Source organism: Pseudonaja textilis, chromosome 2 (assembly GCF_049901715.1).
Source record: "Pseudonaja textilis isolate UNSWEBS1 chromosome 2, rPseTex1.2, whole genome shotgun sequence".
NCBI classification, from domain to species: Eukaryota; Metazoa; Chordata; class Lepidosauria; order Squamata; family Elapidae; genus Pseudonaja; species Pseudonaja textilis.
Genome location: NC_141991.1, coordinates 145,294,526 through 145,321,315, shown reverse-complemented (window position 1 = coordinate 145,321,315; position 26,790 = coordinate 145,294,526). Strand labels below are relative to the sequence as shown.

At 40.2% G+C, this 26,790-nt stretch overlaps 2 protein-coding genes across 5 annotated transcripts in view; one reads left to right on the top strand and one right to left on the bottom strand.

Moving 5' to 3' along the window:
* The first annotated feature begins 1,218 nt into the window (after positions 1 to 1,218).
* Positions 1,219 to 19,018, top strand: LOC113443322 (uncharacterized). The gene is made up of 9 exons (XM_026711467.2): positions 1,219 to 1,565; positions 2,603 to 2,776; positions 6,616 to 6,773; positions 9,427 to 9,625; positions 11,037 to 11,133; positions 14,179 to 14,350; positions 15,255 to 15,410; positions 16,556 to 16,689; positions 18,876 to 19,018. The coding sequence occupies exons 1-9, from the start codon at positions 1,315 to 1,317 to the stop codon at positions 18,936 to 18,938; spliced, it is 1,404 nt and encodes a 467-aa protein (XP_026567252.2). The 5' UTR covers positions 1,219 to 1,314; the 3' UTR covers positions 18,939 to 19,018.
* A 269-nt stretch (positions 19,019 to 19,287) lies between these two features.
* Positions 19,288 to 26,790, bottom strand: part of GNL3L (G protein nucleolar 3 like) — a 42,507-nt gene continuing 35,004 nt past the window's right edge. For all 4 annotated transcript variants that reach the window (XM_087925706.1, XM_087925703.1, XM_087925704.1 and 1 more), the window contains 6 exons: positions 26,424 to 26,601; positions 25,001 to 25,143; positions 24,413 to 24,549; positions 21,471 to 21,610; positions 20,677 to 20,848; positions 19,288 to 19,847 (listed from right to left, as the gene is read on the bottom strand). In XM_087925706.1, coding sequence (XP_087781832.1) covers positions 19,780 to 19,847; positions 20,677 to 20,848; positions 21,471 to 21,610; positions 24,413 to 24,549; positions 25,001 to 25,143; positions 26,424 to 26,601 — 838 coding nt within the window. In that variant the 3' untranslated portion in view covers positions 19,288 to 19,779. The remainder of the gene's footprint in view (positions 19,848 to 20,676; positions 20,849 to 21,470; positions 21,611 to 24,412; positions 24,550 to 25,000; positions 25,144 to 26,423; positions 26,602 to 26,790) is intronic.

Here is a 26,790-nt window from a genome sequence, read left to right as displayed (position 1 = left end):
GGGTCACCTCTTTATGCAGGCAGACATTTTTCAGCAGTACCGTACTTGCATTTTTCCTAGTGTTACAAGAGTGAATGAAAAACTTTACAACCTAATATCCACAAATTTGAATTCCAGGTTTAAGATGTTTATGGATATCCCCATTTTCCCCTCTTGTTTTGATTCATTTAAGAAAAGGGGATTTTTTTTAAAAAAAGTGTATTCACTAGAGGGCAGCAAATATCACTTGAATTAGGGAACCAGTAGGAAATAGATCAAGTAGTAGTGTCCAGGAATTTTCAAACTTTTCCAGACAATGAAACATGTTTGTTATAATAAAAAAAAATGGAAACCCTGATCAAGAGGCAAAGCTCTAGTGATAGAAAATTGGCTTTTATAACTCTTAATTTCATAGAACTCTTTCTCAGAACATAGCTGGAAAACCGCTAGGCAAGGCAAGGAGTATAGCTGAGTTACTTCCAGAAAGATTTATACACTCATTTTAGAAACAAAAACTTCAAGTACTTATCTACCAGTGAAAAATATTTAACAATTTTCAGTTTCCACCTATCCTCATTAACTATTTTTATATTATGCTGGCTCCATTAACACAAGCTAAAGCATAAATCATGGTTAACAAACCATTTTGGCTGTGTTCACATAACACATATCCACAAAGTATTTCATAACATACCATGATTACTTTATTCATTTGATAATGTAGTTTGACTTTGACTTAACCACTGTAGTTTATTATTTAATAAATCTTAAGTGAATAGAGACTTTGATTCTAGATCAGTCCATCCTCTCCGTGTCACTATTTTTAAAAAGCATAAAAATAGGAAAAATACTAACAACTTTCCCTGTACCTCTGAGCAATCTATATTCTAAATACTTGATAGTAGTGTAGTTAAATATGTTATACTATATTGTAAAGAGCATAGTGTAACATAACAGTAGTCCAGGCCATACAGATTTTACTGTAACTGCTTGCACAGCAGTTATTAATTAAACCACAACTGGATATATAAGTGATTAACTGTAATTTACAAACTAGAAGGGTGAAAAACAGAGACGGGAGAAAAAAACTCTTGATTATGTTGTGGCTGTTCTGCTACCTAGTAGAACCAAATGCAAAACAAGTCCTATGGTGTGATTAAGAGTAAAGCCAAACAGACATCCTTTAGCCAAGTTCCTACAATCATTTGAAGGCTTTCATTTCCCTCTCTCTCAGGTGCTCCACCCTGGAAGACACCCACCCAAACTTCCATCAGCAGCTTCAACTCATTTTGGCTAGTTTATCTCACTGACTGCTTTGCTGCAGTGGTTCCTACCATGTGGTACCATCCAGCCAGCCTGTTGCTGTTTTTCTTCTGCTTCATTGCTTGTGATTTATATTCTCCAGATCCAGGGCTTCTGTCTCAAGGCAGGAGCCACCTGCAATGGGTTCAAGAACTAGCCCGACACCCACGATATGGACCTTGTTGGATGGAGGCCTTGAGACAATTGGATGGTGGGTGCAAGGAGTTGAATGAGGAACAGCAAAGCCATATTGCACTGGCATTTGCTCATTGCCACCTACAGCGGTGAGTCAAGCTTCTAAACTGAGGGAGTCTAGAATCTGGGTTTAATCACAGGGTGGAGGAAGCAAAGTTAAAATTCTACTCCTTTCTCAGTATTCCTGTTCTTTCAACTGCAAAGGGACGGGCAGGTATGTTTTCATCTATTGTAGCTGCTCCCTTTACTAAGCACCCTTGACATTAGAGTAGGGTACAGCTCTGGGTGTATATGCTGTTGAGCAGTGACAAAAAAGATGCTTTACTGAGATCATTTTTAATCTACTCAGAGAATGTGGAATTGGAAGGGGTGAAGAACAGAGTCAAAGCATAGGGCTTCTTTCTTATCTTCAATTTGAAGTGCTTTCTGCCCATTCTTGGGCCAACAGAAAACTATACTGGTATGAAATTTGGTCTCCTTATTTCTGGCCCATACCAAGTCTTTCAATGGCGACAGTGCCTAACAAGTTGCATAGACTTTATGGTTTCCTAATGGTCTTCTAAGACCAATACATTCTCTTTCCCTTGAGCCAGGAATAAAATGCAAATAACTTCTGAGGTCATCTAACAGTTGTATTGATATACAACAACAGTGAGAACAAGCTTCAGAACACTTTAGCTGTGGCTAGAGGAAGCTAACAGGGTGCATTTTGATTCAGTAATCTCATACTAAATCAGAGGTCCCCAAACTTGGCAACTTTAAGACTTGTGAATTTTAACTCCCAAAATTCTCCAGCCAGCTATGCTTAAAATTCACAAGTCTTAAAGTTGCCAAGTTTGGGGACCCTTGTACTAAATCATGAATCTCAAAGGTTTCAGCTAAATGTTTAAGCTCTACGTAGTTCTGTTAATAAACATTCTGATTTATGGAATGACACAAGCTGAGACTGCTGTGCTACTTCCCTTGAAAACTCATGGAAGAGAGTGGGGCAGGGGGCTTCTGTTGTATAACCAGGGAAACCACTTTTTCATAGAAGAGGATTATTTCCCCTCCCCTGTTTCCCCCCCCTCCTTTGGCTGTATAGTTTCTCCCCAACAAAACTACGTTTTTATCTTTTCCTTGACAGGTCTGGGAGGAAGTTCCCACCCTGTGAAATTGGTAGCTCCATCCGTGACTGCACGCAGCACATGGATCCAGTGGCTTTTGGCGTGTACACAGAGTTTTTCACTCATGCTCATGCCATCTGTTATTTTCTTCACAATGAGGCTTGGCAGCAGCAGGCCCAAGATACTGTGCACAGGTCAGAAAAAAGCGGGGTCTCCTTTTGTTGTTGGTTGTTTTATATGAAGGCTGAATTCCCTTGTGGGGGGAAGTAAACTGCTGGGGAGAGAAAATGGCGTGGGGATGAAGCTAGTGGTCGGTAAGGTGCCGAACTAAAAGTGGGACAGCACAATCTCTTCTTTTTCTCTCCCTTGAGCTTCTTGTCCTACAGGCTGCTAGAGAGGAAGGAGTCCCTTTGGTTGGAGGTCTGAATTTATACTCACTGAAACTTTTGAAGTTAGGCCCAGACTTGAGCATAAACAGTTGCAAGGTTACAGGTTGCCTATCCCAATCCCAAAGGTCAGAGGTGGTATTCAGCAGGTTCTGACCAGTTCTGGAGAGCCGGTAGCGGAAATTTTGAGTAGTTCAGAGAATCGGCAAATACCACATCTGACTGGAGATTTTTCAGTATCCTTCCCCTGCTACGCCCACCAAGCCACCCCACAGAACCGGTAGTAAAAAAAAATCGAATCCCACCACTGGTAAGAGTGCTTCATCTAGAAACAGTCTAAGGGAGTTACAACAAGCTTTGTCAGGGATCCTTGCCCATCTCATAGGTCATTGATGGCGAATCTTTTCGGCACCGCGTGCCCAAACCCGAATGTGCGTGCCAGAGTGCCAGAAACCTGAAGACTAGCTGGCTGGTATGTGTATGCCTGTTTTTGGCCATTTTGGGGGACATTTCTCAGACCATTTTTGGCCAGAAAATGGCCCAAAAAATGACTGGGGCCGTTTTCAGGCTGTTTTCCAGGCTATTTGGGGGGCCATTTTCCGGCTGTTGGGGGCCATTTTCCAGCTGTTTTCCAGGCCATTTTCCAGCGCTCTGGCTCCCCGGAATACCAGAAACCAGAAGAGCAGCTGGCAACGGTGCGTGTGCTCACAGAGAGGGCGCTGTGTGCCACCCCTGGCACGTGTGCCATAGGTTTGCCATTACGGTCCTAGGTGTTACTCTTGAATCCAGAAATAATCCACCAACGCAGTAATAATCCACCAACTCTTCATTTGGTAGTTGAAAGTAAAAGATTAAGACTTTCTTTCTAATAGAAAATTGCTTGCTAAATTCCAGAAACCTTAACCACAGGCAAACTATATCAATAGTAGTTTGTTTTAGGATTTTAAATTGCTTTGAGTGCCTTAATGAAAATAGAAGAAATTAACTGAAAATAAATGAGCGGAGCTAAAAGCAACCTTTTGCGTATTTTTAAAGTGTTTTCTGATATTGGTATTAAGTTGAATACATTTTTTTATTTAATGAGATACCCTTGTTGGTTTGCCTGTCAGTAAGGCTGGGATGGTCTAAAATTATGGACAAATAGACAAATAACCTTTAAGTGACAGATTGTGCAGCTGCTGTGTGGATATTATGTAAATGATGCAGCTGCTTTAAAAGGTTACTGGGGTGCAGCATTCGTGTGCTCTGAAGTACCTTTTTAGAATAACCTTCAAATGTTCTTGGGGTTTTTTTTGTTTTGGTTTTTTTTGCAGTCATTCAGCCCTTGGGTGCAGGGTTTTCTTTTTTTCTGGAAAAGAGCAAAAAGGAGAAACCACCTCTGGAGCTGTTCTTTATCAGGGGGACATCCTAGTATTCTCTGAAGAAGAAGAAGAAGAGAGTTAAGCTTGCAAAAAATACCTGTTCAGTAGCAGAGCCTCCTTCTTCCCCTTGTTTTTGCAATCTACCGGCAGTGACAACTATACTTCAAAAGGAAATGATTAAATAATGTTCCTTGTCCGTTGAATTGTCTTTTGCCGCCCGGCAAAATGTTTTCCTTGCATGCCACTGTTCAAATTACAAGCTTTTATCTTGCTGTGGGAAGAAAGAGGTAAACCACTGGAAGTCCGCAGACCTGAGAAATGTCCTTGATAACTCTCTCCCTGCCAGGTCTGTACAACTTTCAGAATTTCATTCCAACCATCAGAACTGGCAGTACTCAGTGTAATACCCCACATTTACAGTACATGGGGAGAAGAGGTGAACGAGCCCTCAAATGACAATGTCATTCCAGTGTTTTCCGGTTATAGGCTGTTTTCTGAAGGACAGATTATCTAATGTGAGAAGCACACCCCATCAGATCTCCTAGCATCATTCTTTATCTAGCTGACACTTGGTGAAAACAGAGAAAAAGTCTCTTTGTGTAAAGAGGGGAAAAGCTCAGTGAGCAAGGCTATAATTTGCCTTTTTTATTTGGGGAGTAATTAGCAATCTGTGACCTAAGAGGGAGCGGACACAGTGAAATTGCCCCTTTATGGTTCCTGCCTTTGTATGTAATTAAAATTGGCAGTGACAATCTGGAAAAGAAATTAACACCTCAACTCAGGCTTAGATAATTGAGGAAAGGATACATGGAACACAGGCAATAATGGCTGGATGTCATCATATAGCAGGCCACAGATTTTCACTCCAATACTTATAGGTTATAAACCCTAGTGTAGGTTAGGATTTATAAACTATAATCCATGAGCACATAGTGGACACTATAAATGCCAACTTCATTTTACAGCATGGAAAAAATTAAATGTAATAATCCTTTATTCCATTGCAGATATTTAAAAAATGCAACCCCCTTTTTTTCTTTTTAAGAGAGAAACACGAACTACGCCTAATCAGAAATTAGTCCATAGAGTTCAGTTCAGGGGTGGGATTCTACCAGTTAACATTCTAAGCAGTTCGGAGAACCGCTTGTTAGAAGAAATTACTGACCTAATCCTGTAAGGAAGGCAGGAAGGAAACATTTTGGTGTTGCTTACAGAAACTGCCTCTCCGTTAACCCTTATTACATTCTTGGCAGGACTAGACTTCCTGTCTCAGGAACTTCTCTGGAGTTTTTTTTCCTGCTTTGCTAGTACTTTGCTTGTGTGGAGTGACCATTCAAAGTTACAATGGCACTGAAAAAAGTGACTTATGACCATTTTTCACACTTACGACTATTGCAGCATCCCCACAGTCACGAGAAGCCAGGTGAGGAGATGCATGCCTCGATGTGAGTGATGTTGAGTTGGCCATGCCCAGCCAGTAACATGATCACCAAGCCACGCCCAAAGAACCAGTTGTTAACAAATTTGAATCCCACCCCTGGTTCAGTTGTCTTTATTTTCAAATATCTGTACATAGGATGGCCACATTCCATTTGGTGAATCTGTACCAAAAGAGAAGGTCTAGCGACTTCCAAGTCTCTGCTTAGCCATATCAATTCTTTATTCGCACGTTTGATATCTCCCATCCAGAGATATTTAATTCTTAAAATAAACCAAGGCATATGCTGACTGGGAATACTGGCAGTCCCCATCCCAATTTATCCATGCCAATGGGTACTTCTAAGGTTCGGATCCACTTTTCAATATTTTCTTTTTGCATAGCATGCAAGATTCAGATTTGAATAATGGATAAATGCATCTCCTTTTCCACGTAAGCCTTTGTCGGTTTTCAAGAACATAATTTGGAAGCAAGAAAAAACACAAATACCCTGCCTGGAGGAAAAATAGTAATGGGGTACAGTAATAATTGTCAATGTAGTCGACCTTCATTACAGGAGGAAAGGGAGCTGGCAGGTCACTTAGGCTTGACTCCTAGTCACCTGAGTGAAGCGTGCTTATCTCTGTGATTGTGAAGCTTTGAATGCAGTTAGTGCAGGCTGCAATGTTTCCACAGTCAGGCGTTTGCTGATCTCATGCCAATGGCCAGGTTGCTACTGAAATGCCAAGACTTCTGGGTAGGCAACTCAATAAGAACCCTTTCAGGTAGAAGAACTTTCTGGAATATGGCGGATGGTTTACCTTGGACCGGATTGAATTACTTCCTTCTTTATCTCTGATTTATATCAGGCTGATCTCCTCTTCAGAAACGGTGGCCCATCAGCTGGAATCTACCAATCAGCTTGCAGAAGAGACTGCTCGGATCCAAAATGCCACCTTGCGCTCTCAGGAGCAAATCCTGCGCGATGGGGAGCTGCTATGGCAGATGCTCCGTGACTCCTCCCAAGGTGACTTGAGTACAAAGCTGCATTATTATTCCTTTTAAGAGTTTGCACCAGTGGTGGGATTCAAATGTTTTTACTACCGGTTCTATGGGCATGGCTTGGTGGGTTTGGCAGGGGAAAGGTACTATAAAATCTCCAGTCAGAGGTGGTATTTGCTGGTTTTCCCACTACTGGTTCTACAGAACTGGTCAGAACCTGCTGAATACCACCCATCAGTTTGCACTGATAGCTAGATATGAAAACAGTGGAACAACTTGCCTCCAGAAGTTGTGAATTCTCCAACACTGGAAGTTTTAAAGAAGATATTGGACAACCATTTGTCTGAAATAGTATAGGGTTTCCTGCCTGAGCAAGGGGTTGGACTAGAAGACCTCCAAGGTCCCTTCCAGCTCTATTGTTCTATTATTACTCTATTATTCTATTTTATTCTATATTACAGAGATCATCCCTACAGATACACCCCTGTTAATTTGCAGAAACGTCTTGTGTTATATGGCAGGAGTTTCCATTCTTAAAACTACTGGAGTATACTACAGCATTAGTACATTGAGTCAAAAAAACTTCTGACACCACTTCCAAGCTCATAAGAATATGTCTAGAGAAGCAAATTTTGATATTCTTATTCAGCTTTTTTTTTAAAGTGCTGTAATAAGGTTTTTTTTTTTTTAAGTAGGTGCTCAATTGCTTCCAACCCATGGTTTGCAATTTAAGAGACTGGTAATTTGGGAATCTGAATGCAAGCCAGATGTGATCTATTAGACCAGCTGGACTAATTAGTGGATTGAAAATCAATGACCTTTTTGATTTTACACTTCTCAAAATGTTGCAGGGCAGATTTTGACTTGAGTAAATCTGTCAGAACGCACGTGTTTGGGATTTGATACATCATAGAAATGTACCATTTAAGATACGGATATGTAAAAATTCATTTCATATAGGAAAAAGTTTTCCAAGCTACTTATTTCTTTGCCTGGATTATGCTATTCAAAAACATTGCAAAGAAAGGCACAAGAGATTTAAAAATCAATGCAAAACTTGACAGCTTAGAACTTGTTTCATACTGATTATCGGTCCTTAGAATTGGGATTTCCACTGCTAAAATACAAGGTTGTAAATTGCAATATCATGTGACCTCACTGCTTAACAATGGCAATTGTTGAGAGAGAGTGTTGGGAATGTAAGTCACCTAACAGTTGGGTTGGAAAATATATCAACCAGGATAGACATTTTAATACTGTCTCTTTAAGGGAATGTTAAAATTGTAATTGGGTGTGGTTCCTCAAACGGCCATAAGATGGAGCCAGAAACCTGGGTTGTTTAGTCCTGTCCTTTTCTGGAGAGTGTTGCTGTTCTTGCAATGACAGTGTTGCTGATCATCGTTAGTCTTGATTTGATGTGAGTCTATTACTGAACTGTTTTTGATACTGGACTTTGTTATTGGATTATCCCTAGACTGAGAACTGACTGCTTTAACCGTGAATGACTTGGACTGTGTTTGTTGAACTTTGCTTAATCGTTTTAACTGGAAGTAAAAACCTACATTTTACTATACAGTGTGGTTGTGTGCTGTGTGTGTGCGTTATTATTCACTACTCTCTCTACGTCTCCCTGTGTGTGCTCATTCTCCTAACGGGGAATTACCTCAACAGAGAGTCTGGCCCCAAACACTCTGGCTTTCAAGCCTAAGGCAGGACTAGAATTTAGTCTCCTGATTTCTAGCCTGGTGCTTAGGCTTAGACAGACAGAACGGTTGATAGCTGCCCATTAGTATTGTAACAGGCCTGTCTGGTTTGAGATTTTTGCTCTTGAATTTGAATTAACTCTGAATTAACTCTTCCATGAATGGATATAATGCACAATGTATGGGAAGAAATAATATGATTGTCAGGCTCTGACAAGGACTGGCTGAGAATGATAAGAAGGTTGCAAATTTGTGCGGAGGAATTAGGTATTACATACAGTGAACCTCAACTGTTCAAGGGGCCTTGTTCAATGATAGAAATAGCCTTTCTATGTGGGAGATTCCAGATTCTTCCCTTGCCATCCCCATATAGGATAGGAAACACTCTTCCTTGAAATCCTGAACAGCTATCCCAAGTCGCAAGTTCTGACTACCGATTTGAATCAGTATAAGAAGTTTCTTGCCATCCAAAGATTCCTATTCTTAAAGTACAAAAATCTAAATTCCATGAAATCCATCATCACCACTCCCGGTATACAAGAACCATACAGTGTAAAGGAAGAATGAAGGCTGGCCCTGTGACCATATGTAAAATAGTCTTCAGAGCCTTATGTAAGGTCAATACTGAGAGGGTGAGGTGCACCTTTGAAGGTAAGGTTTTCCAAAGTGTTGGGGGCCACCACAGAAAAGTCCTGTCTTCTGGCCCCATCTCCTGAGAGCCAGCATCTGACTTAAGGCATTACGGAAACAGGAACTGCACCGGGTTAGGAGAAACTGGCACCCCCTCATCTATATGTACTTATGCTTTCAATCAGTGTGTGAAAGACAGATAACAAATTCATGGCAGTATCTATAAGTGGCCCAAATAATCAGTTTTTATTACGGTTGCAGACCAGTATTGAATGGCCCAAATAAGATACCCAGTTTGTCTGGGAGGGCAGTGACTTCTTGTCCTTCCTCCTCTCCCTTCTGCAGGCATACACCAGGCCTTCCAAGAACTACAGAATTCGGCCATCGAGCAACGAGTGGCCTTTGCAGAGATCTTTAATCGGGTGGCCTTCCTACATCACTTTGTGGTGGGGGAATCCAATGCTCTCTATTCTGTCTTCTTCCATCTCTTGAGCGGTGTAACAGCCCTGCTGCTGACCTCTAGCCAGCGAACTGCAAGAGCTCGGTGAGGAAAAAAAAAACAGAACAGACCACATCAAATGCTTTTGGATTGTTTAATGTTCTATCTGGCTCACTCAAAATGATTGGATCACACGAATGCAGGTGGAGGGTTCAAGCTTTCCTTGAAGGTATCCATAAGTGTAATTCTTGGTGCAACAAGAAGTGGTGCAAAATGTTTTAATTGTTTCTGTTGCCATTTGTGAGCTGCCCAGGGTTATGTTGCCTAAGATGGGCAATTATCTAAATATTTTCAATAAATCCAACAGCCTTTGACATAATCAACCCAAGTAATTTGGTCACATAATATGCTCTTCTTTTTCTGGTAGAATTGATAAGCCTGCAAAAGAGGAGCTGTAGAGGATCTTATTTTGAATGCTAAGCATCCCTAGTTTTAATTCCAAGGAATTCCAAGTATTGCTAGGATTTAACTGCTTCCGAAAGTTCAGAAAGCCACTGTCAATTAGGGTTGGCAATAAGACCAAAGCTCTAGCTCAGTGTAAGGCAATTCCACTGCTTGCCTTCCCCACAATTGTTCAGCAGTCATATCATCAGACTGCAATAAGTGAAAATTTAGTACGGGTAGTCCTCAACTTTCAACCATTTGTTTAGCAACTGTTCAAAGTTACAATGGCACTGAAAAAAGTGATTTTTGACTGGTCCCCATGGTCATGTGATCAAAATTTGGGCACTTGGCAACCAGTGTATATTTATGATGGGTGCATCGTCCTGAGATCATATGATCGCCATTTGCTATCTTTGCAGTCAACTTCTGATCAGCAAAACTGGATTTGCTTAATGACTGCTGGATTCACGAAACAAATAAAGTGTGTTAAAAATTACTTCACTTAAGTGTGGCAAAAAAAGGTCATAAAACTGGGTGCAACTCACAACCGCCTTGCTTAGCAAATGGAAAATCTGGGCCCAATTGGTCATACGTTGAGGACAGCCTGTGTAAGACTGGAGCAAGCTGAAGATTCAGCTTTTTCCCCTCTTTGTGGATGACAGCAGATGAGGAAATAGTGGGGTACCTGCAATGAATGGGAAGTAGGGACAAGTTTATTCAAAACATTGCAGTTATTATTTATATAGGGTTAGTCATGTTTTCAGCATTTAACACATGTAAACACTGTCCCAAAGTTGGCATCTCACCTATTGCCAGTGAGGTATCATCTTCAGTAGGTTTAGTCAAAGCTTGGTAGAGGCAGTTCAATTTTGTATGTCAAAACTTCTTCTCCATATATATCAGGACTAAAAATGATCTGCCTTTCAAAAGGAAGCTGCAATTGTCCAAATGTATAATTGTGCAAAACCATAAGAATCCATTCTTCTGTGAATGTAAGCCATGGACATATAGACTATGAAATATATTCCACGTTTTCTCATAATGGCCTTTTATTCCCCCCTTTTATTTCCAGGCTCATTTTGCTGACCTTGGTGGGAGCTAATATTTACCTAGAACGTGTTGTTTGCAACTTTCTCCTGGATCGCTCAGAAGAAGGCTATGACCTGACGGTAGGGTTGTTCTCTTACAATAGCAAATGGAGGTGCGGGGAAAGGACCAGAGGGATAACCAAAACTAGGCCGGGCCTGGAGGGATGCTTTGATGCTGATCTTAACTGAGGAACTGTCTTATTGTTCCAATTCAAATGACTTGATGTGTTTTTGTCCCCAGCTCTTTGCCTGCAGTGTCATGATCTCGTGCTCACCCTTGTTAAGGGACAGTGGCTGCAATTAAGCTTTTTTGGGGGTGGGGGGGGAAATGTGGAGCTATAGAGAAACAGCTAAGTGGAGCTTGATAATTCTGAGGGAACAGAAGGTTCCCAACCGCCAGTTGAATTCTCACTTTAAGTTGATTCAGTGAAGCCTCTCGAATATTGTTTTGCTATTAGCAAAATGCATGCCCGCTCAAAGTAGCCAAAACCTGAGTTTCTAGCATTGCCACCCATAGATTTGAATTAAGTTCATAGCTATTACTGGAACCCAAGTGAGACAAAATGTGGGGAAAAGTTATAGCCAAGGGTTTCAGTGCCAGAACAATTAAAATTCTGTTTTCTTTCTTGAAGTTAGGCATCCCTTGTATTTGTTTTGTTTCTCTCAGCTGAACAACTAGTCACAAGAACAGTTTTTTCCTGAATGCCATCACTCTGCTAAACAAATGATTCCCTCAACACTGTCCAACTATTTACAAAATCTGCACTACTATTACTGTTAATCTTCCCATCACTCTTTATCACCCATCCCCTCCCACTTGTGACGGTATGACTGTAACTTTGTCACTTGTATCCTTACGATTTATATTGACTGTTTCCTAGTATGATTTGATTGCTTATTGTACTCTATGACTATCATTAATCACCTTATGATTCTTGACTCTTGATGAATGTATCTTTTCTTTTATCTACACTGAGAGCATTTGCACCAAGACAAATTCCTTGTGTGTCCAATCACATTTGGCCAATAAAAGAATTCTAATTCTTCTTTTGCTTTAATTAGAGTCCGGTTATTGCAATTATCCATTACTGTGCTTCTGTTAGGCATACAATTGCAACACCATTCCTCAGGAAATCACAAGCCCTGTCTATACAAGTAGTTCTTGATGTACAACAGTTCATTTAGTGACCGTTTAAAGTTACAATGGCACTGAAAAAAGTGACTTAGAATAGAATAGAATACTTTATTGGCCAAGTGTGATTGGACACACAAGGAATTTGTCTTGGTGCAAATACTCTCAGAATACATAAAAGAAAAGATACATTTGTCAAGAATCATAAGGTACAACACTTAATGATAGTCACAGGGTACAATAAGCAATCAAATCATACTAGGAAAGAGTCAATATAAATCGTAAGGGTACAAGCGACAAAGTTACAGTCCTACTATCACAAGTGGGAGGGGATGGGTGATAATTGTGACTATTTTTCACACTTACGATCTTTACCTCATCCCCAGGATCACATGGTTAATATTTGGATGCTTAGCAGCTGATTCACATTTATGACAGTTGCAATGCCCCGGAGTCATGTGATCCCCTTTTGCGACCTTCTGACAAGCAAAGTCAATGGGGAAAACAGATTCACTTAACAACCATGTTACTAATTTAAGAACTGCAGTGATTCACTTAACAAATGTGGCGAGAAAAGTAAAATGGAGCAAACTCACTTAACACATTTCTCACTTAGCAACATAAATTTTGGGCTCAATTGTTGTAAGTCGAGGAGTACCTGTATATGATTACAGAGGTTTTAAATAACAAGTCTCACTAACAGTGTACATTTACCCCCAAAAGAAGATAAATGGAAAAAAGAGTACAGAAATATAACTGATTTGCTCCCCTACAGTAATAATATTCTCAGAAAATCCTTTCCCTGCACTGTGATTGCTCCTGAAAAAAGCCCCTGGCTTTGTGTCTTTTCAATAAATGCAGTGAGAGAGAGGAATCCAGGGTTCTTTTTCACGCTGCAATTCTAATTGAGAAAAATTTCCCTAAATGATAAATTTTAAAGAATCAAATTGGGCAGAATATTTAAATCTAGCATGTTGTTTGAACTTCATTCAGTTATCAGCCGGAGGTTCATCCAAAGCAGTTTTCATACCTATTTCTGATGCTGGAAATTTTACGGCATTGGTCCAATATCATTTCAGCTATACAGTATTGAGCTGTGTGTGTCCTTGGTGCTCTCTGAGCTGGCCTTGTTTTCCTGAATAGATTTCATTACTAAACTAGGTAACATTGTTAGAGCTATCACTGATGATGTTACTTAGTTTGGTAATGAAATGTATGTGAAAAAAAACCCACAACCAAGCTTGGAGAGCGCCAAAGACCTCACAGTTCAACCCTGAGCTACAGATATTCTTTTCTGTCAGTATTGAGGTGCTGGCTATCATTTGAAAATGATTGGCAAAGGAATAGTATAAGTCCAGTGACGATGATCAGGGATCTAGGGTTGTTATGGCTAAACAAACCCTCCATATTTTTTTTGAGTAGAGTGCTGTGAATAATAAGCCCTCAGGCATGATTGTATAACTGTCATAAGCACTTGGCTGATTCTTGCCAGTGACAGGTGACTTGTGCAAAACTTGATAGAGCAGCCTTCCCCAACCTGCTTCCCTCCAGAAGTATTGAAATCTCAGTAGTAACTTCTGGAAGCGTCAGCTCTAGGACCAACCAGAAAACTTGATGGTTTTACAAGCACAGCTTTCCTTTGTTTATTGTGTACTTATGGAAGTCCCGTTTGGCTATGGTTACCGAAAGCCATCATGGCACATCTGTTGTCCTCATCAAATTAATTTGTTTTAAAACAACTTGACTTTGTGCCTACCAAGAAATTCAATAATTTCATCATCACACGTTTGCATTTTCAGTTTAAGGCCATGGGAGAATTACACCTTGCTTGTTGTTCATAATGAAATATGGGAATTCTCCATGTCCCGGTCCGAAGTAAGAGAAGACAGGGTTTCTATGTTGAAGTTTAAGGGAGCATAAACCCCATGGTTGCCCATCACTTAGTGTGTGAATGGGGACGGTCAGACTGATTTATCTGCCTTTCCTCCTCTTAGGAAAACATCTCCTTCTGGGTGGGCCTGACGCGCCGGACTTTTGCTGGACTGTGCATAGCTATACTGGCTTATTTTATTTGGACCTACAAGGACCCAGCCAAACAGAACCAAGAGGTGCTGCAGAGTCTGCAGGAAACTCGGAAGGAGATTCAGCAACTTTTACAAGAAACTGGTAATGAAAGAGAAGCAGTGTTTTGGTTGTGGGCTTGAGGGGGAAGAAATAGCTTGGCTTTGCCTAAGGAACACTCAGTGTGTCATGGAAGATGGAAGATGGAAGATGGAAGATGCACAGAGATGGGAACTGGTGCTTTGCCCATCCCCAGGTTGGGGATGCTAATCAAGGGAAAGGTCTACAGCAGGGGTCTCCAACCTTGGCAACTTTAAGCCTGGCGGACTTCAACTCCCAGAATTCCCCAGCCAGCATTGCTGGCTGGGGAATTCTGGGAGTTGAAGTCCGCCAGGCTTAAAGTTGTCAAGGTTGGAGACCCCTGGTCTACAGGAAGGAAGGCAGTTGGCTGAAAACAGGGAAAGGTTTGTGCATGGACAAGTATTCCAGGCGGTTCCTCTCGTTCCATTTCAAAGGACTTGTGCAACAGGTATGAATGCTTCATTCCTTCTTAGAAAGGAACAATAGGAGATTTGAGAGCTGGGTTGCCTAATGATTGCTAGCTAGCATCTCCCTTGTTCTTTCGCCTTAGCAGAAGAGCATGTGAGTGCGTAGGGGAATGACATAGGTGCCTCTGTATGCATTACAAGTAAATGAGACATGGAGTTGCTAAAGACGAGGTAGTGAGAAAATCCACAGGCTTCAGCCTGCACTCTAGAGCAGGGGGTGTCCAACCTTGGCAACTTTAAGACTTGTGGACTTGTGGAGTTGAAGTCCACAAGTCTTAAGGTTGCCAAGGTTGGAGACCCCCTGCTCTAGTATCCCGGACCTAAATAAAAATATTAATACATGATGTAACACTCTTACTACAATATAATCTTGTCTAGCCAGGGTGTAGAATGCAACCATATCAGACTTCTAGATCTTGACAGGTTCTAACCAGCATGTGCTGCCTGTTTTTCCCCCCCAGAGAGGCTGTTGGCTAAACCGGAGCTTCTGTTTCAAAGTACCAAGCCTGGAACAGACAAGGAGGTGTCGACTGACATGGGGGTCTCAAAGCTGCTGTTCTGTTCAGAGAAGAGAGCTGAAACAGACGCAAAAGAATATTGGGCTGAATACCAGAGAAGTGAGTGCCATCTTGGTGGAGGAATGGGAAAGCAGCGGGTAGAATTGGGGTCATTTAGTGGCCAAAGGGCAGGTCCTGGAGAAAGGGAGGCGCTATGTCAAACATTCCTTCTGTGAGACTCCATTGGATGGTTCTGCCTAGATCTCTCATTTCCTGACCTACTTTAAACCAAACGGTCATCATGCAGAAATCTGGTTTTGAAGGAACAGCAAAGCTCAAGAGAACTAAACTCAGTGCCTTGTCAATATGCATCTCTTAACAAGTGCTTTATGGAACTTTGTTGTAATCCCTTCTCCAGCAGACTGTGAAAACCAAGGCTGGGCTGTAAAGCAGTTGAACTACAAAAACAACCTGCAGGTCATCGGTAAGTGGGCATTAAATGCTGTTCGTAGACTTTTAGGTTATTTACAGCTCTGCGAAGAATCTATTGAGAACCAGTGTAATAAGCACTGGGCTAGAAAGCAGAGGGCTGTGAGTTCTAGTCCCACCTTAGGCACAAAGCCTCTGGGAGACCTTGAGCCAGCCACTCTTTCAGCCTAGGACACAAGCAATGGCAATCACTTCTGAAATCTTGCCAGGAAAACTCAGGAACCCCTCCAGGCAGTTGTCAGAAGCCAATGAAGAAGAATAAAAATGAATGAAGCTACAATGGTGAAAAGAAATCCCTTTTGGGTTCAGTTAGTAAGGTACTGAGTATATTGGTTGGGTCTGCCAGGGGTAATCCAATAGCACATGGAAGACCATGGACTCCTTGGATGTAGATAATATCAAGGCCAATCAATGCAGTGTTTGTGTATGTTCCCCATTCTGATCAGCAGGAATTGTTCCTTTTCACTAGCAACAGCCTTCTAGTGAAACGTCCCAGGCTGGGAGGTTTGTTTGGGCAGATGAGAAGAAATGCAGGCAACTGATAACAGATTTGGTTATTCAGAATTTTTTTTTTCCTTAGGAGACCATTAAGGTATACAAACATGAATCTGTCTTCAACATTCTCAGTCATTCTCATGTGTGAAATCAGCGTTTAAGCAAATGTGCTTGCGTAGGTCTGGCTTCCAAAGGCTGCTATAGTCTCATAGAAGGGAACTTGCACTCATTCCTAACCGCCTCTTTGAAAGTCATTCAACGCAGTGTTTTTCTTCTATCAGATGAGATACAGACTAGCAGCCCCAGGCAGAGAGGATGGCCATCTTCCCAGGCTCATCGTGCATTGTCTCGCCAGCATAGGCAATCCCAAAATGTGGCTCCTCAGCTGCTGACAATCTCTATACCAATGGATGGGGTGAGTTAAGGCCAAGTGTCACACCATGTCATTTGGTGAATAAATTGTTCTATGGAAGAAAACCATGCTGCTGGTAGGGGAATCTGGTGCATGGAGGGCACTCAGTTATGATTATTCAAGAGATCTTGCTATAGAATTTGGGGGGTGGGTGGGTGCTGAAATAATCCTCCACTTTCCCTTAAAAGCCTCTAAAGCAGGGGTGTCAAACATGAAGGCGGCAGGCCGGATACAGCTCCTGCAGGCCACGCCCACCCTGGCTCCCCAAGGCAAAACCAGTCCCGATATGCCATGATACAGCCCGCGATGTGATCGGGTTTGATACCCCCTGCCCTGAAGCGTATGGTAGGTAGATGCCCTCATGTTGCTAGGCCCGATTCCCAAGCTGTGTTTTGGAGTGGGGGATGTTAAGCTAAAAGTAGGGAGACGTGATTTAGAAGCATTTAACATTGCAGAGGAAAGAGTTAGTTGCCAAGAATTCACTGTCACCAAGGTGTTAAGCAGGGCTGAAATCTGCCGTGTTCCAGTTCGCTGATTTAAATTTGTGTGCTCAATTATGGAGGATAGTGGAGGTGTGGGGGGGTGTCTTCCATTCTGACATAACTACACTACTAAAACAGGAGATAATGAAGCATGCAGGATGGCAGCACCCTTCTCAAGTTTTGGGAACTTTATTCCAGTCTTTGGTTCACTTTTGCATTTCAGCAGATTATTGCACATTTTCTATAAACTTGCACCTTTTACGTTTTGCATCCTTCTCGGACTTTTACGGCATGCATTTAGCCTACTTACTTTCTGCTACCACACTGCAAAATTCAGTAGTTTACTCATGGTTGCTTACCTTTCAAATCCTGGATTGAATTGATAGCAAACGCTGTGTGTGTGTGTCACAATATATTTGCATAATTGTGTTTCTGATTAAAGATTAAAGATTGGGGAGGATTTTTTTTTTTTTTTTACAAAAATTGGCTCAAGAAACAGCCTGACTAGTGGGAAAGGATTTACCGCATTGCTGTAGATCTGGGACCATCTCACGCATATTTGAGAAATAGCTTGTATATTAGAAATGTTAAGAGTCCCTGCTCTAATTACATGGCTTTTGATCATGTAACAGCAAAAAGGAAACAGTGCTGAGAGTTCACAAACTTTTCATGTTGTGCTATTATTCTGCAGCAGAAATGCTTCTCTCGAAGTTTTTTTGAGTCTCTCTGAAGAAATACCGTGTTTCTCATATAGTAAGGCCGGCTCTTTTTTTTTTTTGAGCCCCGAAAAAATGTCTAGGTTCTTTTGGGGGGTGACTTAATTTCCCCCCCTTGCATCTTCGGGCGGGCGGGCGGTGACGGCTTGGATGTTGACCTCGGTGTTGGTGGGGTACTTTGTATCGGGGTCAATGCAGGCAGCACCATATCTGGGTGTGCAACAAGAGTACTTCCTAACAGCAACCCCACCACCACCATTCCCTCCCATTTAGCATGTTTTAATATAGGCCTTAATTTGGGGGGAGGGGCTTAATTTCATTTCATGCCTATAAAACATGCTGGGACTTCCTATTGGGGGAGGCCGTATTGTTGGAGAAACACGGTACAATCTTCCATTCTTTTAAAAAGCGCACTGCATTATACACAAAAGTCTTCTTCCGGCACAGGGCAATTGTTTCTTACCTGACAGTCAAAGAATAGCCCAAGGACCAGGTCCCCAGATAAATAACTAATATTTATTTCTATAGCCACCCATCTTGCATTTGTAACTCTGGGCAGCTTACAATTAAATTAACAATAAAGCAGGCCCGTGGATATTCTCTGTATCTGAGGAACCTTGTTTCTCCAATGTGATGGGTCTGTGCCATTCACTGCGGCAGAAGAGGCCTAGTCAAGAAGTTTCAGCTAATGGGGACAGTGAGAACAGCGGCTCCTGCATTGTGGAAGACTTTGCCTCCAGAAGTGAGATCTACCTCCACACTCCTGGCCTTCTGGAAGTGCCTTAAAATTTGGCATGCTTTGCTATAAGTGGTTAATTGAGAGAGACAAAAGCTCATCCCCTATCATCCATGCTTTTGGTATTAACTTTTTATTTTACTGTTAACACTTTTTAATGCTTTTGTATTTATGCCTTTACATAGTTGTAGCCACCCAGTCTGGATAGTGTGATGGGCAGCTGTAAATTTAATATGTTTGTCTTGCCTATTACAGACTCCGCGGTACAACCTTCGGAGCCGTCAGTCTCTACAAGACCCAGGCTCTTTCACAAGCTGATAGGCCTGAGCCCCAGATGTCTGCAAAGAAGAGCCAAAGTAGTATAAATAACTTCACTGTGCACCGATGCAGCCAAAGGAAGCGGCATCTCTTTTGGCATGGTTTTGGACAACAATCATACTTCTTAGAGAAAGACAGTTATCAATCTGGGACATGATTCCCTTATTTGATTTTCTGAGAGTATCCCCAAAATTTTAAAAATACTAAAGAACCTGAGCAGGCAAGAGTTGAGCTGAATATTATGCCTGGGTTTGATATGGCCTGCCTCATATTCTTAAATCTAGCTACTTTTGATTTTCAGTCCCTGGTTGGCAAGAAAATAGATCAGTAGACAGACACGGTTACAAAGTGTTTTTTAAATTAATTTTAATTAACTGTAGAATTTTTCCCCATACGTGATTTGGCCCAGTAACCTCCTCCTTTTTGCAACTCTGACTAGAACTGAAGTATCCCCCTGAGTCACTGTTCTCAAGAATGGCATTCCTGTATACTCTTTTAGATGAGCCAAACTCTACGTCTGTTTTTACCTCTGTTCAATCAAATTTGGCACTGGAGATCAAGTTGGAACGACTTTCTTTTCTGTCAGTCTGTTATAATTATTAAGAGCCAAATCTGAGACAATGTTGATACAATTGCACCCTTATTTTAACAGTCTGATTTTAACCCCTTCAATAAACTTTCTTGGCAAAATAGCTCATTAGTTCTTCATAGGCCTGCAGAGGCCCGTTCCACAATGAGGTGTGGGTATGATGGGAACTGCTTTGCACCCTTTCTCCTAGGGGTGCCATGTTGGAACAGCTTTCCTGAGGTAGATCAATAGCAGCCCAGTATCCAATTTTCCTCAGTCATCCTTCAAGCTGAAATTCATGGCTGCTGTCAGGCTTGCAGATAGTTTGGTTGCAATTTTGTCTGTGGAAAAATGAGGGGCAAAATGGGATTAGAATCTAAACTGTTTTTGCAAGAACCCAGTTTTTAAAATATGCAAGTAAGAGGTAAGTCCTGTTGGGCTTTTTGTGTTCATGCATTTTACAAGAACACAGAAAGCCCACTGTAGTTAGGTATATACGAGGAGAAATCACTCTTGAATTAAACAACCCTTTCTGCTTTTTAAAACAGTTGGGCAACATGCTTTTATTTCAGTATTTTATTATTAGGCTTAACTCCCTTATGATTACTGACTTCCATAAAAAGGAGAGCAGGAAAACAACAATCAGTAATTTCAGATGGCAATGTTTATGAACCATTCCTTTTTTAAAGAGAAAGAAATTAATGAACCAAGGAGATGTTTCCCTGAACATGATTTCCTTATGTTTTCTGTGAGGAGAAAAGAGGGTATTGGGGAAATCATGATCCATTGTCAATCCTTCAAGGTAGACCAGACTAAGGAACCAATGCCACATAAATTAATACAGTACTACTTTTAATGTAACAAAATCTGGCAAATCTGAGTAAGTTTCCTCCTCCCTCCCTTTATTTTTGTTTAAATTGCGGGGTCGGGGTGTGTGTGTGCCTGTCTCAGACATCTACTCAAGTTATTTTTTGTCTGACCGCTGCCTTGTTAGCAGCTCCTCCTCCAGTCCCTCCTCCCTCCACACCCAAGTATGGTCATTAAGCTACACAACCCCAAGAGGGGCACAGTATCATCACACTGGCAAGCTGATGCCAAGAAATGACTAAAAAAAAAAACCCCTCACATGAAATCACAATGGGGGTTAAGAAGAAAAGCAGCTTTCCACACCTGCTCGCTTCTGACGCTTTCTACGTTTCTTGCTTGCCGCCCGGAGGCCTTGCCCTTGGTACAGAGGGTTCAAGGCCGAGATCTCCCCTAAATTAGGTGCTCTGGGCACTGCTTTGGCTGCTTCTGTTAGAGTCTTGTTCTTGGACTTCAGCTCTATAGTCATTGGGCCAAGCTAGAGGGAAGAAGAAGGAGGAGGGGCCTCCTTGGTTAGGAATGGATACTCAAAATACATTTATTTATACAGCTGCCCTCTTGATAGTGAAAGAGTGGTAAATTTGTATTAACTTTTGTCAGTGACCAGCATAGAAAAAAAGGAAATTCTATTGGATCAAATGTATTAATACACCATGTCTATACAAAATAAGGAGATACAGCAGTGCAAACCATCAGAGCTAAAATTCTTTAGTTGTATGTAACTCTAGGAGAAGTTAAGTATTCAACTTGTCATAAAATTTGACAATGAATACATAAATCATCCTGCTCTCTTTGAACAAATGACTCAGGTTAATAAGACAACAGTAAAATGTTATAAACATAAGGCATAAAGCAAATAGCGCTAGAAACAATTCAACAACCCAAACAGGTTCACAAATTCTCCCAATTCAGTGCCTGGGGCAAAAACAAAAAAAACAACAACAGGTCTTTAATGCTTTGCAAAAGCAAGAATTCTCTATTCTGTTAACTATCAATGCTTGTCTCAATTTATGTGAGGACTAAGACTCACTATTACTCTTTCAATTTGCCCCTATCTTGCCAAAAGGATAGACCATGACCAACCAGGCTGGGGTACATACCTCATCACCCTCATCTTCTTCCATCTTAGTCTCTTCCTCTTCTGTAATATGCAGCCCTTCTTCCTCAGCCATTTCAGTTTCTGCCCCACTGGTTAGGCCCGAACCCTCCAAGGAGATACCCACAGGACCAGAGTTTAAGTCTATCCAAAAACAACAACAACAACTCCATCATTCAGAGTTGTTAAATTATAGTCAGTCTTGAGTGGAAAGAGGCTTAAAGCAAGGAGCAGAATTCAATCACACTACACATACTAGGCCAGCTGAATGAACAAATCCATTCTGAGTCATAAATCATAGTTAACATAGCTTACAGGGCAACTAACATTCCAGCCAAGTATAATTCATTCAACAAACTCTAGTTATGTAAGTTATGCTTAATTTATGGGACCGCTGATATAGGACAAGGGGAAAAGAAATGAAAACTATATCCTATTGGATTTGGTGGAAGACTCTATGTTCAATTATACCTATTCTAACAGATCAAAGAAAAAAAGGAGGAAGAGGAGGAGGAAGGTTGTAGAGAATTGAGAAATGCATAACAGTTTCACCCACTAGATACAGCATCAAAATTGATAGAAAAGATAGAGGCATATGGAAAGGTGGCTGGTTTCAAAATAAATAAAGATAAAACAAAGATCTTGACAAAGAATATGCTATAAAGACAAAAGGAAGAACTGGCAGACCTATTGAAAATTCAGGTCACGAATAAGATCAAGTACTTGGGGATACATTTGACAGCAAGATGTAGTACACTAAAAGAGAACAATTATATCAAACTTAAGCAGCAGATAGCACTAGATTTGGCGAAATGGGAAAATTTACAACTGTCATTAATAGGGAGAATATCAACAATCAAGATGAATATATTACCCAGAATTTTATATTTGTTCCAAACAATTCCAGTTAGGCTTGGAAAAGATTATTTTGAAGATTTAAATAAAATTGTGTTGAAATATATATGGCAAGGCAAGAAAGCGAGAATAAAGTTAAAACTTTTGCAAGATGCTAGAATAAGAGGAGGATTTGGTTTGCCTAATTGGGAGTTGTATTACCAAGCTACAAATTTGATGTGGGTTAAGGAATGGATAACATTAAGAAATACTAGATTGTTGACATTAGAAGGACATGATCTGTTGTTGGGGTAGCATGCTTTTTTAATGGTATAAAGGAACTAAAACACAGGGGTATTTTAGAAGACATTATATACGGGAGTCTCTGTGGTTAAACTGGGAGAAGATTAAAAGACAATGTTATTTGAAAATTCCAGTCTGGCTATTGAAGCATTTTCTTATCCTATAATATACAAAAAGGAACAAACAGTTAGATATGGTGAAATATTGAATGAAAAAGGTGAACTTAAATCTATACAAAAACTAGAGGAACAAGGTATAAAGATGAATTGGTTTTCATATGCTCAAATACATTCAAGGTATGATAAAGATTCTAAAACGGAAGGTTTCTATGATAAACTGACTGACTTAGATAAGATTTTGACAGGTACTGATGAAAAGGTGATTAAAAAATTGTATGGATATTTATTAGAAATTAAACTAGAAGAAGAACAAGTTAAAGAAACTATGATTGCTTGGTGGAAGAATTTTGGATATGGGATTGATCTAGAGAAATGGCAAAAATTGTGGTCACAAAATTATAAAATGACAATGTCAACAGCATATAAAGAAAATTTGTATAAGATGTTTTACAGGTGGCATTTTCCCCTGACAAGAATAGCAAGAATGTTCAAGAACAAATCTGAAAAATGTTGGAAATGTCATCAGACACCTGGCTCATATTACCATATGTGGTGGACTTGTGCAGATGCTAAAAAATATTGGACTAAAATCCACATGTGGTTGGAAAAAATGACAAAAAAGCATATAGACTTGAAACCAGAGATATTTTTATCGGGCATTTTACCTGAAATATATAGTAAAGAATTGAAATGCCTGATTGTAAATGTATTAACAGTGGCTAGGATTGTATTTGCCAAAAACTGGAAAAATGAGAAAATTACCATTACAGGAGGAAATCATTAAGAAAATATTGGAATGTGCTGAAATGAGTAGATTGACGTTTGAAATCAGAGAACAAGATGATAAACAATTTTATAAAATTTGGGATCTATTCTATCAATGGTTAGACAATAAAACATGGTAATGAAATATGTAGATTCTTAGAAAATAATAATATATAAAGATGTATTCTCTTATTATATCTACAAAATGATTTTAGGATAGATTTGAGATGATAATATGAACTGTCATAAAACAAATTAAGTAAAATATGGATTATTTCATAAAACGTGAATGAATAAAAGTATAGTCAAATGATTAACAATATTAATGTATTTAATATTTGATTGAAAATATGAGAATATATATAATGTAACTGTAATTGAAGACTACAAAATGGAAGCACAAAACAATTTGTAAACCAACCAACACACTGTATGTATATATATGGAAGATGGCTTGATGTTTTTATGTTTTGTTTGTCTATGTTTGTCTTAAAAACCAATAAAAATTAAAAAAAGAAAAGAAATGCATAACAGCTTTTACAAAAGGGAAGCAGAAATGATGGGAAAAAAATAGCTGCTTGAAGTGGATCCTGGTAACTAAGATGTAAGAATACCTCACACCCTGCAGCTTTTTATAATTATACTTTTGCAGCATTATTACATAATTGGACAGATACTCTGTGCTCTTGAAAGAGTGTGGAGAATTATGCTGAATTGCAGAATACATATCTGGGACCATCGGAAGCTACAGAATATTCTCCATTTTTGTCAGCCTTTTGCAGAAGGGATGACATGTACTGTAGTGTAAAAACAGCCGTAGGGCTGGATATCAAAACTCCTGTCAGTCAAAGGAAAGAGAGACAAAACAAGAATTGTATGGTGGCAAAATCTTGTGGAAAGCAGTCCCATTTTCCCAAGCACTTACTAGCCAAAGCCTTCTCATTCTCCTGCTCCAGTGCCTCAAAATCAAAGGCTTTGCCCATCTCAGTCACAATCTCAGCACTGATGTGAGTAGGAAGCGTGTGTGTCTCGGGTGGATGTGTGAAATAGCTGATTTTTCCACTAGAAAAAACAAAGTACAATATTTATCATATTTAGAGACTGCCCATCTCCCTCACAGAGTAACAGATTGCAAGTTTTATAGCAAGGATTGATAACTTTTCAGGCCACAAATCCAAGACAGACAGAGAGCGCCCCAAAGTACAAGGCTGTGACTACTTCAAGGTTGTGCAAGGTTGTGACTACTTCATAAATCAATGTCAGAACATCATGGGGAAAGGATGGCTACGTTGTTGACCCCATGTTTATAGGAAAAGCTCCCTACCACCCACTCCCCCAAAACAGTTTTGCAGTAGTTCCTATTTTCTACTTTTCCTGATTTCAATTCCCACTTGAATTAGAGCTGCCAGTTGAGTAAGAGAAAGAGAAAGGGAAGAAAGAGGCTTACATCAAAGACAGTTCCTGCAAAAAGCTTTGTTCTTTTTTTTAAAAAAAGATCCTATATTCCACTCACCTCATCCAGTCATTTAGCACCGTTTTCGCAGCTTTCTCATGGTCTGGCATTCCTCCTTTTTTCAGCTTGCCCTGTCGCTTGGCCAAATACGCCAAGAACTCCATGGTGTTCTGAAAATCTGGCACACTGAAATGCTGCATAATCTTTTGGTAGAGGAAATTTAGGGAGAAAGAAATGAGAATTAGATGCCGATTAAAGTTTTCTTATCCAACCTGCCCATTCTATTTAAATTCAAATTCAAAGCCTTTATTGTCATTGCACATCATGTATACAACAAAATTGGTTGTATACATGATGATTTACTTACATCTCAGACAAATGTCAGGCTTTTAGCAGCTGGGCTTATTAGTTACTTATCAGGCAAAGACTACACTGGGCAGGGCAACAATGTGATGATACCCTCTTCTTCCCTCCCTTCCAGAAATCAGAAAGAAATTGCATTTCAGATAAGTGCTGTAAAATTTCAGTGGGTGGTTTCTGAAAACTGCCAGAACCAAATCAACCCAAACAGAAATGGGGTTTAATTGTTTTCTAATCATTTTTTAAAGCAGGGCGGTTATCACTTTGCTAGAGCTAATCAACTGAGTTTGCAGTTCTATAATCATAGTTACTTTGAAAGAAGTACCAGGAGTGCAGTGAAGCTGATTTCTGAGTACACATTAGAATGGAGTAATATCCATTTCAGGTACAAATTTCTATGGGCAAACGCTTTCCTGATGGAAAGTATGTTTTCTTAACTATGTTAAGAAAAATTTAGCTGGTGTATATGCCACAAGAACAGTATGTCCTCCTAAAAGTGCATGCCTCTGCTAAATTATCTGCCACGTATCTTTTGCATTAAAATGCCAATATGCACATTCTTTTAAAGTGTTGCCCAATCAAACATGTTGAATACAATGATCTACTTAATGCCTGCTGCTATTTTTTTTAAAAAATCCATACAATAGGATCATATTTTGCAGCAAAAGTAACACCAATAACAATTTAAAGCTTGTGTTCCCCCAACATGTTGATTCAGGTCTAACTGAACCATGATTTAGTGAATTAACCCCACTGCTTGAGATTGCCCAACATTCTGAACCACAGACCAAACAACAATGAGTATTAGTCTAGTGTGTTGTATGAATCTAGCCAATGGGCAACTATTTAAAGAACCCAAATTAAGATTCTTGGCAAAAAGCCCTTCATTTACAAGCAGATTCATCCTTTTTAAATGTGATTTCAAGGGAAAAGGAGCTTCATCCAAATTAGCCTCTCTAAAAATCCTTCAAACGTATAGTACTCTATCTGAGAACCATTATTTTTGCCATCACCTTTTTGTAGTCTCTGAAGAGAGCTTGGGATTCTCAAGCCCCACCTTCATAACTTTCCAGATTATTCTCACTTCCATAGGCTCTGGTCATTCTTTCAAGACCACCCATACCTGCTGCTTGTCGCATCGTTTCAAGATGGCTTCCACCGGACTCACAGGGTCTGCCAGTTGTTCTATCCTGATACAGTTTCGCAGAATCAGGGCAGCGTCTGAAGTGGGAGAAGCCATGACAATCCCTGGACAATCTAGTAGTTTTATGTGTTTGTCCAGCTGCACTTCTTGCAGAGACCTAAAAGGGAGGGGGGAGGGATAAATAAATGAGAGCAATCACTTCAAATGCCAGCCTTTCTGCCTAAAAAAGTTAATTTTCTAAAACTTTATTTTATATTACTTTGTTGTCCCAAAACTAAAACAACCAGAAGAGAAATTAAAATTTTAGGCTTCTTCTAGGATGGCAGATAATTTCTCACAACAGTTC

Bases quoted from the DNA above. Each gene is read 5' to 3' on its own strand.
- LOC113443322 (XM_026711467.2), top strand. From the start codon at position 1,315: ATGTGGTACCATCCAGCCAGCCTGTTGCTGTTTTTCTTCTGCTTCATT. The intron at 14,351-15,254 runs GTAATGAAAGAG...TTTCCCCCCCAG, and splicing joins GCAACTTTTACAAGAAACTG to AGAGGCTGTTGGCTAAACCG. The intron at 15,411-16,555 runs GTGAGTGCCATC...TTCTTCTATCAG, and splicing joins TTGGGCTGAATACCAGAGAA to ATGAGATACAGACTAGCAGC.